Source organism: Diplotaxodon limnothrissa, linkage group LG7 (genome assembly GCF_057381915.1).
Source record: "Diplotaxodon limnothrissa isolate DT_005_m linkage group LG7, D_limnothrissa_male_GT1.1, whole genome shotgun sequence".
Lineage (NCBI taxonomy): Eukaryota > Metazoa > Chordata > Actinopteri > Cichliformes > Cichlidae > Diplotaxodon > Diplotaxodon limnothrissa.
The window spans coordinates 57,835,524-57,849,067 of record NC_140602.1 but is presented as its reverse complement, the minus strand read 5'-3'; the positions used below and the strand labels follow the sequence as shown (position 1 = coordinate 57,849,067).

Sequence of the window (13,544 nt, the reverse complement as noted above, 5' to 3'; positions counted from 1 at the left end):
AAGTCAACTACTACTGATGAATTATTTTACATTTTTTACTCACTCATCATGGTTTAGTATAAATTTAACACCTGACTTAATAATTTCTTGTTTTTATGATCTGAAAACCGTAAATGAATGTAATGCATTTGACTAAACAAATTACAAATTAAATTGTAAGATTTAGCAAGCCCGTTTTATTTATTAGATCTTTATAATACTAGTGATCTTTTTATAGATTAAAAGTTGTAAATCATAGCTTGAGCTTTTTGTTCATTGCTGCAATTTTTTATTTTCTTTTAGTCAATCTAATTCTAATTTATTAACTTAATAATGATGTATTGTCTCATAATTTTGACATAGTAAGCTCTTCACCCACTATAGTTTTGACTTAGTATCTCTTTATTTTGTTCGAGAAATTTGTATATATTTATGTTTGTGATGCTTTTTTCTTTTTATGTGCCCCTTTTCTCTAACAATTAACACAGATTTCTCTTTTGTGAAACACAGAATAGCTGTGCCATGGGAATTCCTCTAATATTTTACATACAAACTTACATTTGTCATAAAGTCTGATTTCATGCTTTCAGTGACAAACGTGACGCTCCACACTGTGCTCATGCAAACCTGCAGTTTTGTAACACCAGCCAAACCATAGCAGGCAATAATAAATTACATCTATATGATTCTGTTTAATTTCTATAATCAAACATAGGCCCGAAGAGACAGTGTAATATTGTATTTGAATCACTTATAACAAAAACATACAGCAGCTTTCACTTCAAATAAAAGCAAAATAAATTAAAATGTATTTTAATTAATACATATTATGTCATCAGTAAGAGCCTAAATCTTACATTACATTTGCACTTTTTCCCTAAATAAAATATTCATATTCAGCATAAGCAGCAATAATAACCCCGAATATGTGCAAAATAGAAGTCAGTGCGTTTGTGTTTATATGCATCATTTATACAAGGCCTCAAATTTAAACATGAATCAAGGCTCTGTTTAGAAACAGTGTAAGTCATGAAGGATTAATTATTTCTCAGATTGTGCATGGTTTAAAATAATGGTAATTAAGCTGAAGAGTGTGTTTACATTTATTTTTAAAAAAGACTATTTTGCGGATGGTGCTTGTGCTTTAACAGCTGATGCCTTCATGGAAACGTTAACAGTAGTGGCACTTTATCTTCATTTATACTCACCCAGGAAGGTGGAATAAATGAATGGCAAATGAAAAGATTGAGAAATGAGGCTAAAGACGTGTGTCAAAGCAGCTTCCCCCCTTTTATTAAATCACAGATATGTTAAAGAGAAACTATATTTTACATGTTATTTGGAAGTCAAAGGGATCTGCTCAATTTATTCATGAAGGAATTAAACAGTGAAATATTTTAAGGGAAATGAACTGCTACCCGAGTGCTTACTCCAATCTTCATTTTTTTCCTTTGAGTCTCCTATGAAGCCCATTAAAGTGGAGATTTAAGAGATATATTGAATGGATCAGTGCTTTATGAAATTCAAACATGTCACACCAGTAATAAAAATCTGTAATATTTGACATTTTTGCACGTGTTTTTTTTTTTGTTGTTGTTTTTCCTAACTTGCATAACAGATCGCAGTCACGTTCAAGTGTTTGATTTGTTCATAATTGTAAAAGGAAATGGGCAAGGGAACATACATTTGTAAACAAAGAACATCCAGTGTGGTAAAATAACTGGTGTGGGGGAAAAGTTTAACTACATTAATTTTCCTCTGTCTCAATTTAAACATAAGGCACAAAGCAGTGTATTTGGTTGAAATTCCATTGTACAGAATATATCACCTTTTGCACTTATGTAACAATTTAGAAATCAGGTCTATATGAAGAAGACTAAATATGAAACATAACAGAAAGCACAGCAGTAGTCGTCCAATTCACCAAAAAAAGGATGATTTTATTTATTTATTTAAGATGCTGGGTTAGTGTGGAAAGTTGTGACAAGAAGAAATATGATTTATCTCAATTAGATGATGATAGCATGGTGGTACAGGGGTTAATACCGTCGCCTCACAGTGAGAAAGTCCTGGTCTCGTTTTGATTCCAACCTGGGGTTTTGCTGTGTGGAATTTGTGATTCTAAATTGACCTTGGCAACCTGTCAAGGGTGTACTATAACTCTCGCCCTGTGACACCTGAGATAGGATCCAGCCCCAACCCTAAATGGACAGATGGCGTGGTGCAGAGTGCCCTCTGGTGAACAAACTATACAACAACCCTCATGGTAGAAAAGAGTTCTTCCCATCTTTTTTTTTGAATTCTCATTTATTCAAAACAGTTTTAAGCATTAACGTACTTCTTTCTTTTAATGGAAGAACAAATCAGATGCCCAAGACGTTTAATTTGCATATTACATCTTTATTAAACAATGCCTAAAACCCCAGCATCAAGATTTAATCAGCGCTACAACAGCAAAGATCTATCATGCCCTAAAAAACAGCCAACAGGTTTGTTTTGCCCCTCAACTATTATTGCATTAGACACATAGACAAGGGAATAATCCAGAGTGGAATATCTCTGTCAAGAAAGGCTCATATGAAAACATTTCATACACAATGCTACTGGTAGAGGGAGTAGAGGAAGGTGTATCCTTATGTATTAAACACAGTGCATCACTTAAGATGTACTTCGTCGGATACACGTGACTGGGCTATTTATTATTAACACTGGGTTGTTTTTGTTTTTTCCTTTTGCATTTAAATAATATTAACAAGAACAGAAATCCAAACATTAAATATACTGAATATTTTAAGAATAACTTGGAGAGCTGGATTTGTTGTTGTCTTTTGGAAATCTCCATAACCTCGACAGCTGTACAGACAATAAGAACGTAGAGAAATTGGTGCAAAAGGTACAATATACTGTTTAGCTGGGTCATTTTTAAACAAAGCTGCTACAATCAGGTAAGAAATTAAAAAAATAAAATAAAAGGCTTAAAGAAATAGTTCAACATTTTAGGAAATTGTGTTTCATTTGGATTTTTGCTGAGAAAAATCAATACAAGTCATATCTGTACAGTTAACATGAATTTGTCAGGAACTGCTTAGTTTAGCATAGCAGAAAGGCTGGAAACAAGGGAAACAGTAGCCTGGCTATAAAAATAAATTTAAAAAAAAATATACCACAAAGATATTTTAGAGTGTAATTTTGGGGAAATGAGCAAACAAAACAAAACAAAAAATCACAATAACTATGAAACAGAAATGAAACAACATGTACCTAGCTAGTTAGTTACAGCTAAGTAGAGATTTTATAAGAGAAATATGGCACCATGCCAAACACCCAAAAACAAAACAAGATAGCAGACTTGATTCTAGAAGAACTTTTAGTTTGTTTTGTGCAAGTTTTAAGCTTCAGTAATGTGTACAGGACACAGGACAACTTACAAGGGGAATGAATTCATCCTTCTAAAAGCTAGGAGGCTAAAATTGCTAGTCAAGCTTGGCTGTGGTGCCTGTCTCTATAATGGATTTCATGGTTTCATGAGTACAAGCTACCTCATATATCACATACTTTAATGTATTTAAATAGTTTATGAGTTTATTAGGCTTGGTAAAATTGGTGAAGAAAAGTAATGAATAATTTTTTTTTAATGTCTTAAAAAAAAAAAAAAAGAGCTAGCTAAGCTTAGCCACTCACTGAATTGAATTAAATGAGCTTTAGTCTAAATTAAATGACAGCATTTCAGTTTATTTAATTCATGATTAACTTGTTACGGTTGAAAAAGCTGAATTAGACCACATGTTATTTAGGTACAAATGTTTGCAAGGTTGAGTCAACACAATATATAACATGCCAGTCTGTGGGCTTGACCTTTGGAAGCAGCCACAGGTCATACATGGTTTCTCTCACTTTCAGTCTTTGCATGAAACTAGGCTAGTCTTCTTGAACTCTCAACTAGACAATAAGTAAGAGCTAGGGTGACCAGATGCCCTCTGCATGTGGGACTGCACTGCAATTTCATTCCTTGTCCTCCTGTCCCACATCTTGAGACAATGCCCCACATTTTGACTGGTTCACACTTTTCTAAAGTATGGCTTTGATCAAGCACACGTTTATTATAGTCAACTGAAGCTTAGCCCATCAGTTCAAGTTACCAAAACATAACAAGCTTTGCAGCAGTATATTTTGAGTAATTGACATGTCTTTTTTTAAATTTATTTTTCAGTTTCACACAGGAGAAAATATGGTGTGAGGTGGCACAGTATGCATTTGTGTATCCCAACTGTCTTAAATTTGCGCTAGTAAGAAGGGCAGCTTCCGTTTCCTTTTATTCTTCTTGTATTTACAAGAGAGCAAGAAAGCCAGAAAAGTTGCTTTCAGATATCTTGGACTGCCTCCCTGCATTATCCTGTCCTACTTTGTCCCACATAAACACTGTTTGTCACACTTTTTTTTCTGAGATCTGGTAACACTGTGTCTTTAAACACAGGCCCCGATGGATCCCCCCGACTAAAACCATAATTAAAACTACACAAAATAAAAATAAATGAAAACCAAATAAAGTATAAGTCTGAACTACTACTACAAACGATGGGTAAGCAGATCATGTGTACACCATTTTAAAACCACTGCATCAGTGCGATGAAAAGCATCAGTGGCAGCTTGAGTACGTTTAAACTCATCCAACTGGAACTGAACTCTATCATCATTTTCACACACTTGCAGAATAACCCACAACAAACAACGAACTATGCTGTTAATTAACTACTTGTATTTGTACCACAGAGTTCTGTTGTTACTGATAAACTGCTCAAGAACATAAGTGCGTCAGACTGTGGGACTGGGTGACATGTTTGTTCATTACCATAAACACAAATGCATGATCTAATCCTGTGCTGTCCTCACTAGAACACCAAATGTGGATTAAGCTGCCAATTAACACTGTGTGTAACCAAGCCTGATTGTGTTTCTGTTGTTTAACTTGTTGAGCTTTACCCATTTATAACACACTACACTGTTAGGAAGGGGTCAGCTGTTATCGAGTTGGCTTTTTGTTGTCCACTGATTTGTATAAGCACTGTTCATTATGGATATATATGCAACAACAGCAAATCTGTTGGCAATTGAGCTAATAAATTTGGAACATCTAAGAAGAAAAGCCATGCAGTTGTTGTGAGACTGTTTTATATGTGTACGTAAATAGAAACTAATGGAGTTCACAGTCAAAAACTGCTTGTGTGTATTTTTTAAAATACATTCATTTTCCCATTTTACTGTGGGTTCAATAAGACTATGATGTCTGTATGTTGAAACAGGAATCTACTGATACTGGAACTGAATCACAGTTTATATTTACCAAAAATCGTGAAGATTTGGCACATAAACAAACTCTTTCATTGGTACCTGTACTGCACCTTGTTCATTACAAGAGCACACACCCTTCTGGCTGGTTTTCAACTTTAGTTTCACCAGTAAAGCAAATTTAAACTATTCTCCATCCAGATGTGTGTTTAAGCGATCATTCAGAAGCAAATACTCTAATAATGCTAACAGTGGTGTTATATTACAGTAATAAGCAGATTTGACCTCCCCTGGCCCCTGGGCTCTTCAAACCATGACACAACTTCTCTATAATTGACAGTAATGACAGATTTGATAGTCCAAAAATTCAAAATGATATTTCAGCTAGGAGTTTAATTTTAAGGCAACGGGTGTAATCTGTCTGATAAAACCTTTATGAATAAAACTGAGAATTTGCATTTTAGCCTAACCATCAACATTTTCTCTCCCCTCTTAAATTAATGCAACTGCAAGTATAATGCATTGGATTTAAGCTCAGGTGTGCGCTCTCAAAAAAGGTGATCAGATTGACATTTTGCATAGACAGGAGAGTTTGATCAATCTTCCCATTAAGTCTCAGCAAAAACTAAAAAAAAAATACAACATAAATCCCAAAATGTCACAGTATTTCTTTTGAAACAATATTTGGATTTGTAACAGCAAGCAAATAAATATATTTACAAAGTGCAGCACCACAGACAGTGTCGTCATCAGTGGGAGAAGTTATAATTAAGTGAAACTAAACAGATGAGATAATCGTGTGTGCCAATTGAGGTTAGAGAGAGACACCGAAACTATTACTTGCATGAGCGAATCATCTCTTCGAGTCACACAGAATATTCTGTAGGTTTTCCCAGATACTTTTCGTTTTAATTTTTAAAATTTACCACATACTAACTCTTTGTATATGGCATGTTTAATATTATAAAATACAATCTATGCTAAAAAATAAACATTCATAACAGTAATTTCCATATTCTAATGTAATCTTTTCCATGATCAACACAAAGTATTTCATCCAGTGTCAAAACATGTGATCTTTTTTGGTAACCAAAACCCTGAAACGCCAAATAAACCGTGAACGTGATAAACTATTCTACCCCACTGAACAATGAGTGTGAGGTCCGATTGCTGAAAATAGATGCCCCTTGAATAGAATACATATCTAAAAAGAGTTTGTAATTTGCATCTCATAGTTTCTGCTGATTCAAAAAGGGGAGCAAATACAAGTATTGCCAAGTATCTACGTACTAATTAAAAAAGCTGTATAAAAATGCAGAGCATCAACTACTACCTGCATGCTGTAGAAGCACTACTCTATAGGTAATACAAAATGTACAAAACAAATGTGCTGCAAAACAAAAGAATGTTTCTGAAACACGCATAAATAAAAAGTACAGATAACATCTGACAAGGCAGATGGACCTTAGTTGAAATGTGATATGAACTCAATCAGCCCCCATGACCTGGACCCATAAATGTCTACTAAACCCTCACACACCCCAGCTTCCTCATTATTGAAACAAACAAAAAAAATAGTACACATTCTGTTTCTAAGGCCTTTTGTACACTAGCTAATGAAAAAACAAGTCTTACTGTACGTTTCCCTTTACTTTTTCTCTGGACCTCTTAATCAATATTTAAGCCAGGGGTGAGCAGCGATGGAAGCTTTGCTGCGGTCTCCATAGTCATAAAGCAGCTCCTCGCCATCGTCAATATTTCGAGAGGCGATGAGAATGAGGTGAGGGACACCGTTGATGTCGTGGAGTTTGGTTTGGCAGTTCCCATTTTTACTGTGATTTATCAACCTACCCATTCGACCAGTCTCTTTTGTAGCATCCACACTGTTGGCAGAAACACATACATTTACATTGGTGTTCGTATTAGAGGTTGTTTAATATACATGGTAAATGGCCTGTATTTATATAGCGCTTTACTAGTCCCTAAGGACCCCAAAGCGCTTTACATATCCAGTCATCCACCCATTCACACACACATTCACACACTGGCGATAGCAAGCTACATTGTAGCCACAGCCACCCTGGGGCGCACTGACAGAGGCGAGGCTGCCGGACACTGGTGCCACCGGGCCCTCTGACCACCACCAGTAGGCAACGGGTGAAGTGTCTTGCCCAAGGACACAACGACCGAGACTGTCCAAGCCGGGGCTCGAACCGGCAACCTTCCGATTACAAGGCGAACTCCCAACTCTTGAGCCACAATCGTCCCACATACACAATATGTTCGCAAGACAGCATTTACATTTTCACATTAAATACTGAATTGTTTTCAGTGACCATATTAACTGCTATGCTAATGTTTCATTTTCATTAAAAGAATAAAACAAAAAAAATTGAAATTAATAATTTGTCCTATCAAACTGGTGGCTTTGGTTTCATAACTTAATATAACACAAATTCCAAAATGTCCAATGAGTGTTCATAGAATCCCAGAGAAGTCTTTTCTTCCTACCAGTATGTTTTGCAGAGGTACTGGAAGTAGTACATGTAGCAGCCGGTTGCTGGATTTTGAGCATATTCGGCTTCTCTCTTTTTAGCATCGGTGATCTGTAGCAGGTCTCCGTGGTATTCCACCACATAATCGCCTTTCTGGAAACACCGAGTGGCAAACACCGCTCTCCCTTTTCCTTCTATGTATTGCACCTACAAAAACAGTACAAGAGGCTTTCTGTGATGACACAGCTTGGCAAAGTAAAGGTTCTTCAGTAAACATATGAACAATGTACAATTTGAATTTGGTCACTCTGAGCCTTTTTGCGGGCTTCATATTCAAATTAATTCTTAAAATAAGACATTTTTGTATGAGAACATGACTGAGTAAAATGTAAGGATTTTTTAAAGGTCTACAGTAAATCCTCATTTACAATGACAATAAGATTTTTCCTTCAGATGAAGAAAGAAGAAACAAAGAAAATTCAACGTACCTCCAGTCCTTCCTCTATTCCACTTGTAATGAGATCGTCTATGAGCTTCTTTTCTTCGCACTGGTAACAAAATGGAACATGAAACAGGCCAGACCAGATTTCTCTTCATACACAGAGTCATGCAGCGGGGGTAATAGTTATTTAACCCCCAGATCTCTCACAGTGCTTGCGAACAAGGGTTTCTCTATCAAGTGCCAACTCATCTTTTGCTTGGGGATCAAATACTTTCATTCCATAACAAATCAACGGAAATCAATTTTTTTTTTTAATGTTTTTGATAAATATTAAGTCTCTCTCCATTAAAACAAAACCACCATAAAAATTAGAAACTGTTCATTTTGTAGGTGAGCAAACTTATAATTTAAGCAGGGCTCAGATAACTATTACCCCCACGGTACATCCACATTATTAATAAAAAGTATATTTCCCTCAAACACAGTCAGAGCACCACACAAGTGCAAACATAAAGACAATGTTTTTGGCAATACTAAACATGCTATGAGAGTATATGTTAGGACAAAGCTTTTGTCATGAGCATTCTTAAAGATACAGCTAAGGTCAAAACTCCACCTTTGAACTTTATCTACTCTTAGAAAATCTGCACTTGTGGAAACTGTCCACCAGAATTTTCCATTCGAGAAAATTTTTACTTAGCAGTGACACTTTCATCAGTCTGAGAACCAATCAGTTAAGGTCTTCTGACTCCAACTTCCTGTTCTGCTTGACAGTTATTGTTCACAAATTTTGATCAACCGAAAAAACAAGAACTAACAAACACACACAAAAAGGCTATATCATCATAATGTATCCAGCCATAGCCTACAAATACAGGTACACTATAAACTAAAAGCAGATTCTAGTATGTTGCATCTTACCTACAGGTACTAAACACTCATATTCAGATATGCTTTTGTAGAGAATATCTTCTAATGGTGATTTGTATACATTTAAAAACATTTTTTATATCAGCTATTTTCAGCCCTTACTCTGATATTCAGTGACACCACAAACAATTCAGACCTGCTCTTGTGTCAAAGTGTGGAGTGGGGGTGGGAGTTGCACATAATTGTCACAAAGACAAAACAGGTTTTGGCTGAGGGCAAACACTTTAATAAGACCCATACTTTACCCACTTCTCCAAATAAAACCACTTCAATATCGAATAATATGAACACCTATGCCTAACTACCTATAACATATGTTGTAGTACATTATGAAATAGATTTTTTTCTTACCTTGAGCTCCGTTTTACTTTTTCTTGAACTTCGTCTTACTGGATAGAAGTCAGTAACTTTCCGGTTTTGGGAATTTTCCCCTCCTGCCCTATAGTAAATAAACACATTGCAACATCAACAACTATTATACCCATTCAGCCTAATGATAGGCTATTACAGCACTGCACCATTTATTACCAAGAGGCATTTGAACTCCTTCATGGATAGGTGCCATATTCATTCAGGCCAAAAAGGGAAAAAAGTTTTCTTTGGATTTAGAGGACCAAGGATCAAACTACTGACCTTCCAACTGAAAAGCCTTCCCCTAACCACATTTAGACACTCGGTGGTGATGGTTTAACTTGTTATTATATAATATAATATTATAGTATAATATTATACTATTAAACACTAGTCTATTAATCAAGATTAGCCAGAAGAAAGTCTGTTTAATCAAATTAAGCCCATCTAGCCAAACAGAAATTTGGCTGTCAGTGAAAAACTACAGTCAACAGACATTCAGTTTATTAATGGATCACTTGGCTTTTGAGATCAAATCTGACCTTGAGCCAACATTCTTCTAACTAAGGTTAGCCAAGTCCTTGTAGGCTCTTCAACTGTAATGTCTAGGATTTTCTGTAGCAAAATTTCCCTTGAGTGGATAAGACTGGCTCGTTCATCCAAGCTACCAGGGCTGATTTAGTAATTTAACTGTCAATTTTTACATTTCTTCATCAACCAACATTACCAGACTAAAACTTACCACATATATTCTAAGTAACTAAGTCACAGCTAGTTGGCTTACCACTAGTCAAGAAAGCACTGGAAGATTTAGACCAAATATTTTAAAAGTCTAACATTATGTCCAAGTTAGTCACCAAAAACACATATAATACATTATGCAAAAGAGTTCAGACTATAACTATATTCCTTATATAGTGTCCATGTGTGTAGCTCTTGTGTGTTAACGTGTTTACAAGAAAATGTAGTAATTAAGATATAAATTCACTTACAAAGGTGCTCCAAAACCTAATCAGACCACCTTATCCATACATGGTATCTGGGGTATGAACATGACATTTATACTATGTATGGTTCCTGTATACAAAAGGCAGCATGAGGGCACACTCTTCTGCATGTACCATGAGGAAAGGTCGTAAAAATGCACCAGTAATCAACACATACATTCTTCGAGTGGATTTCTTTCCTATGACCTTGACCCGGGCTCCCCTCCTCTGGAGGCCATGGAGAGCGCCGCCATTATTGGCATGTAGGGGAGTATGAGTTAAGCCATTGCTGAGGGGAAGGGAGAGTTCAGGATGAGAACAAAGGTAGGCTTCGGTGCAGTGGAGCTGCAGAGGTGATGGCTGTTCATCAGACCAGCAGGGTGAACACTGGCTGTAGCTGTTCTCCATCTCTGTGAAAGCTGCCTTTGGGTCTTTCGTTGGAGTGCTGATGGTATTCATTGTCTTTCCTGAGAGTGAATGGAGAGAAACATCATCCTTAAGATTCAGACAAATCTTGTGCTTCTAGTTTCTCTCACTGGAAATTCTTACATGATATATATATTAACAGGGATTCGGTTACTGTCCCATGGACTGTTCAACCAGCTCTCCTCTGCTAGCGATCAAACTGAAGAACTGGAGTAAACATACTCACCTTCTCCTGGCTTCTGGACATCATTCTGCAAGGACAAAACTGGAGAGCACTTTCCTTCCTGTGTCAACCTGATGGTGGGCTTTTCATCTTGAACTGATGATATGGAGTTGGTGCAGCTTAAGAGGGCGAATGAATGGCTGTTGCATACAGTGTCCTGTGAAAGGAGAGAAAGCTTGATCACTCTCTAGATATTTTGTTGATAAGGTGTAGCTTGTTTTCTTCTGTAGGAATGAAGCTGAAATGATGCAATCAACAGGAAGGGATAAGATCAACAGCCACTTTTACTTTGTCACGGTGAAAACAGTCAGATTGGGGTGTGTTTTGTGGTAATTCTATTAAACTACTTCACTTGAAAATCTAGAGCTTGATTTGCATATTAAATGTAAATGAAATGTCTAAACACTAGAATACACACAGGAAAGACAATATTATAATCATTATAATAAAATATCAAGATGGGTGCCAAATGATAGATAGTTTTCTAAAAGAAATGTATTCATTTAATATTTAGAGAGAACTCTCATAGGTCTGACCCAAATCACAAACAGGTATTCGATTAACTTGGGATCTGAAGACTGTGAAACCCAAAAGATATGACCCACATGACTTTCATCCTAAATAAACCCTTCAGTGAACCTTGTACCCTCAGGACAGAAGCATTGTCATCCTGGAAATTAGCATTCTTATCAGGGCAGAATGTTTCAACATAGGACGAAGGTGATCACTCACAGTAACTTTGTGCTCATTTAGAGCAGGGGTCTCAAACTTAAATGAGCTGTGGGTCACTGCTGGTACTGTCATCTCATTCGAGGGCCACATTAGTGTTCAGAGTAGTACAAAAACAAACAAACAAGAAAACACCCACAAATATTTCCGAAAATTTAGTGTTTTGTTAGTTTTTTAAAGAAATTTCCAATATTGTATAACAAGACAAAACTGCAGAAGTCAACGCATTTTTTCATTACTCTTAACTGAAGCCTTTCATTGAACTACCAAATAAACAAATTGGTGCTCTCTTTCTGGTGAGACACTTGAGTGATCTTATCCTCTGTCGAGAAGAAGTGTAGCTAAACAAATCCATCATAAATGGCCCCAAAGCATGACACGCGCAGCGGATCGCCTCGTTGTAGAGGTAGGAGGTTCAGCTTTTCCTTTAATTTGTCACACACATTTATTTACATATGCGTGTAATTATTTTTCTATATTCATTGATTCCTTAATAGCTCTCCTCAATCTTATCATTTCATTCAGTACAAAACAGTCGCTACTTTCCACCAGTGTTGTGGGTGGGGCCTGGAAAAGGGGACCACGCTGGATCCACACCCACCTACACTCCCCAGTCAGCCCCTTTAAATCCAGAGTCAAGGCACAGATAGGCCTCCTGACTCATTATCTCCCGATCACATCCATTCAAACCAAACCACGGAACTGATTTTAATCTATAAACCCCGCTCAAAAATAGAAATACAAATGCACGTATTTCGATCTCTTCTAACATCAGAAAATGCTGCCGTGTCCTCGGCTGCCAGACACATGCATGTAGCTTTCAGTAGCCAAAACAAGCACTCCCCAACAAAACAGCACCTCTGTAGCGAGTCTAACGACACTAACTTACAGAAAAAAATGCTACCCAACTGGGCTACAAGTATTAACTAAACACATTTCCACCGACAAGCACCTTAGTCTCAAGAGTTATCCCACTTTAGCTAGCTCTCCGTATTTAACCACAGTTAGGCTCGACGGCGATGACCAAACAAGCAAACTTACCCCGTTCATGTCCGACTTGTTTTCGTTGCTCCTCGCTCGGCACTCTCCTCTCGATTAGAGAAAAACACGAACAGAAAATCCAGTAAAAGGCTAACCTCGCCCTGCTCCTACAAGGGAAAGATGTCCCTTCACGTCGGCCGCTTCCACGGTGACTGCGTGCCCTTCTGTTGCATTTAAACCTACAGCAGCTCAGCCAATACAGCCTCCACAGCTCCGCTCCGCCATCTTCCTGTCTGCTTGTAAATGAAGGAGAGGTGTGGAGGAGCTCCGGCGCCCCCTGCAGGTCCACAGCGACAGTACAATTATTGTGTGTTTTGTCTTTACGTTTTCTCTGGTTTTATTAGCCAAAATTTCGATACCTTTAGTGTCTGCCGCGCAAAACAAACCAACACTTCCAGGCTTCCATGTTGTCTTATTTTTTAAAATTAACTGGTATTTTAACGCAGTAAGCCTGTGTAGGTACTGTATTATCAACACTCAGAGGGCACCAGTGCAGACTGTAAGTTTGTAAATGGATTTGTGTTTCAATAGTGGCCTTCTACCCAGTTGAACACTCAAAGCACTTTCTACTGTAGGGTAATTTATCTATGCCTAATTGCTTTCTAACATTCACACATACACACACTCTGATGGTTGAGTACCTTGCCCAAGTATGG

The 13,544-nt window shown here is 37.1% G+C and overlaps 1 protein-coding gene across 2 annotated transcripts; it reads right to left on the bottom strand.

The window, feature by feature from the left end:
- Nucleotides 1–4,647: 4,647 nt before the first annotated feature.
- Nucleotides 4,648–13,120, bottom strand: kmt5aa (lysine methyltransferase 5Aa). 2 transcript variants are annotated; one of them, XM_085360022.1, is made up of 7 exons: nucleotides 12,889–13,120; nucleotides 11,122–11,275; nucleotides 10,648–10,936; nucleotides 9,484–9,571; nucleotides 8,249–8,308; nucleotides 7,777–7,967; nucleotides 4,648–7,148 (listed from the first exon to the last, which is right to left on the bottom strand). In XM_085360022.1, the coding sequence occupies exons 1-7, from the start codon at nucleotides 12,895–12,897 to the stop codon at nucleotides 6,938–6,940; spliced, it is 1,002 nt and encodes a 333-aa protein (XP_085216148.1). In that variant the 5' UTR covers nucleotides 12,898–13,120; the 3' UTR covers nucleotides 4,648–6,937. The 2 variants fall into 2 exon arrangements, with proteins under 2 accessions (XP_085216148.1, XP_085216147.1); XM_085360021.1 differs by lacking the exon at nucleotides 12,889–13,120 and adding an exon at nucleotides 11,851–11,940.
- Between the last annotated feature and the right edge of the window lie 424 nt (nucleotides 13,121–13,544).

What these genes read in the sequence shown, in the direction of transcription:
- kmt5aa (XM_085360021.1), bottom strand. Translation starts at nt 11,940, where the DNA reads ATGTGGCCCTCGAATGAGATGACAGTACCAGCAGTGACCCACAGCTCA. An exon ending in TGTCCAGAAGCCAGGAGAAG is followed by an intron (nt 10,937 to 11,121) that starts GTGAGTATGTTT and finishes ATTCACTCTCAG; the next exon opens with GAAAGACAATGAATACCATC. An exon ending in TACCTCTGCAAAACATACTG is followed by an intron (nt 7,149 to 7,776) that starts GTAGGAAGAAAA and finishes TTCTGCCAACAG; the next exon opens with TGTGGATGCTACAAAAGAGA.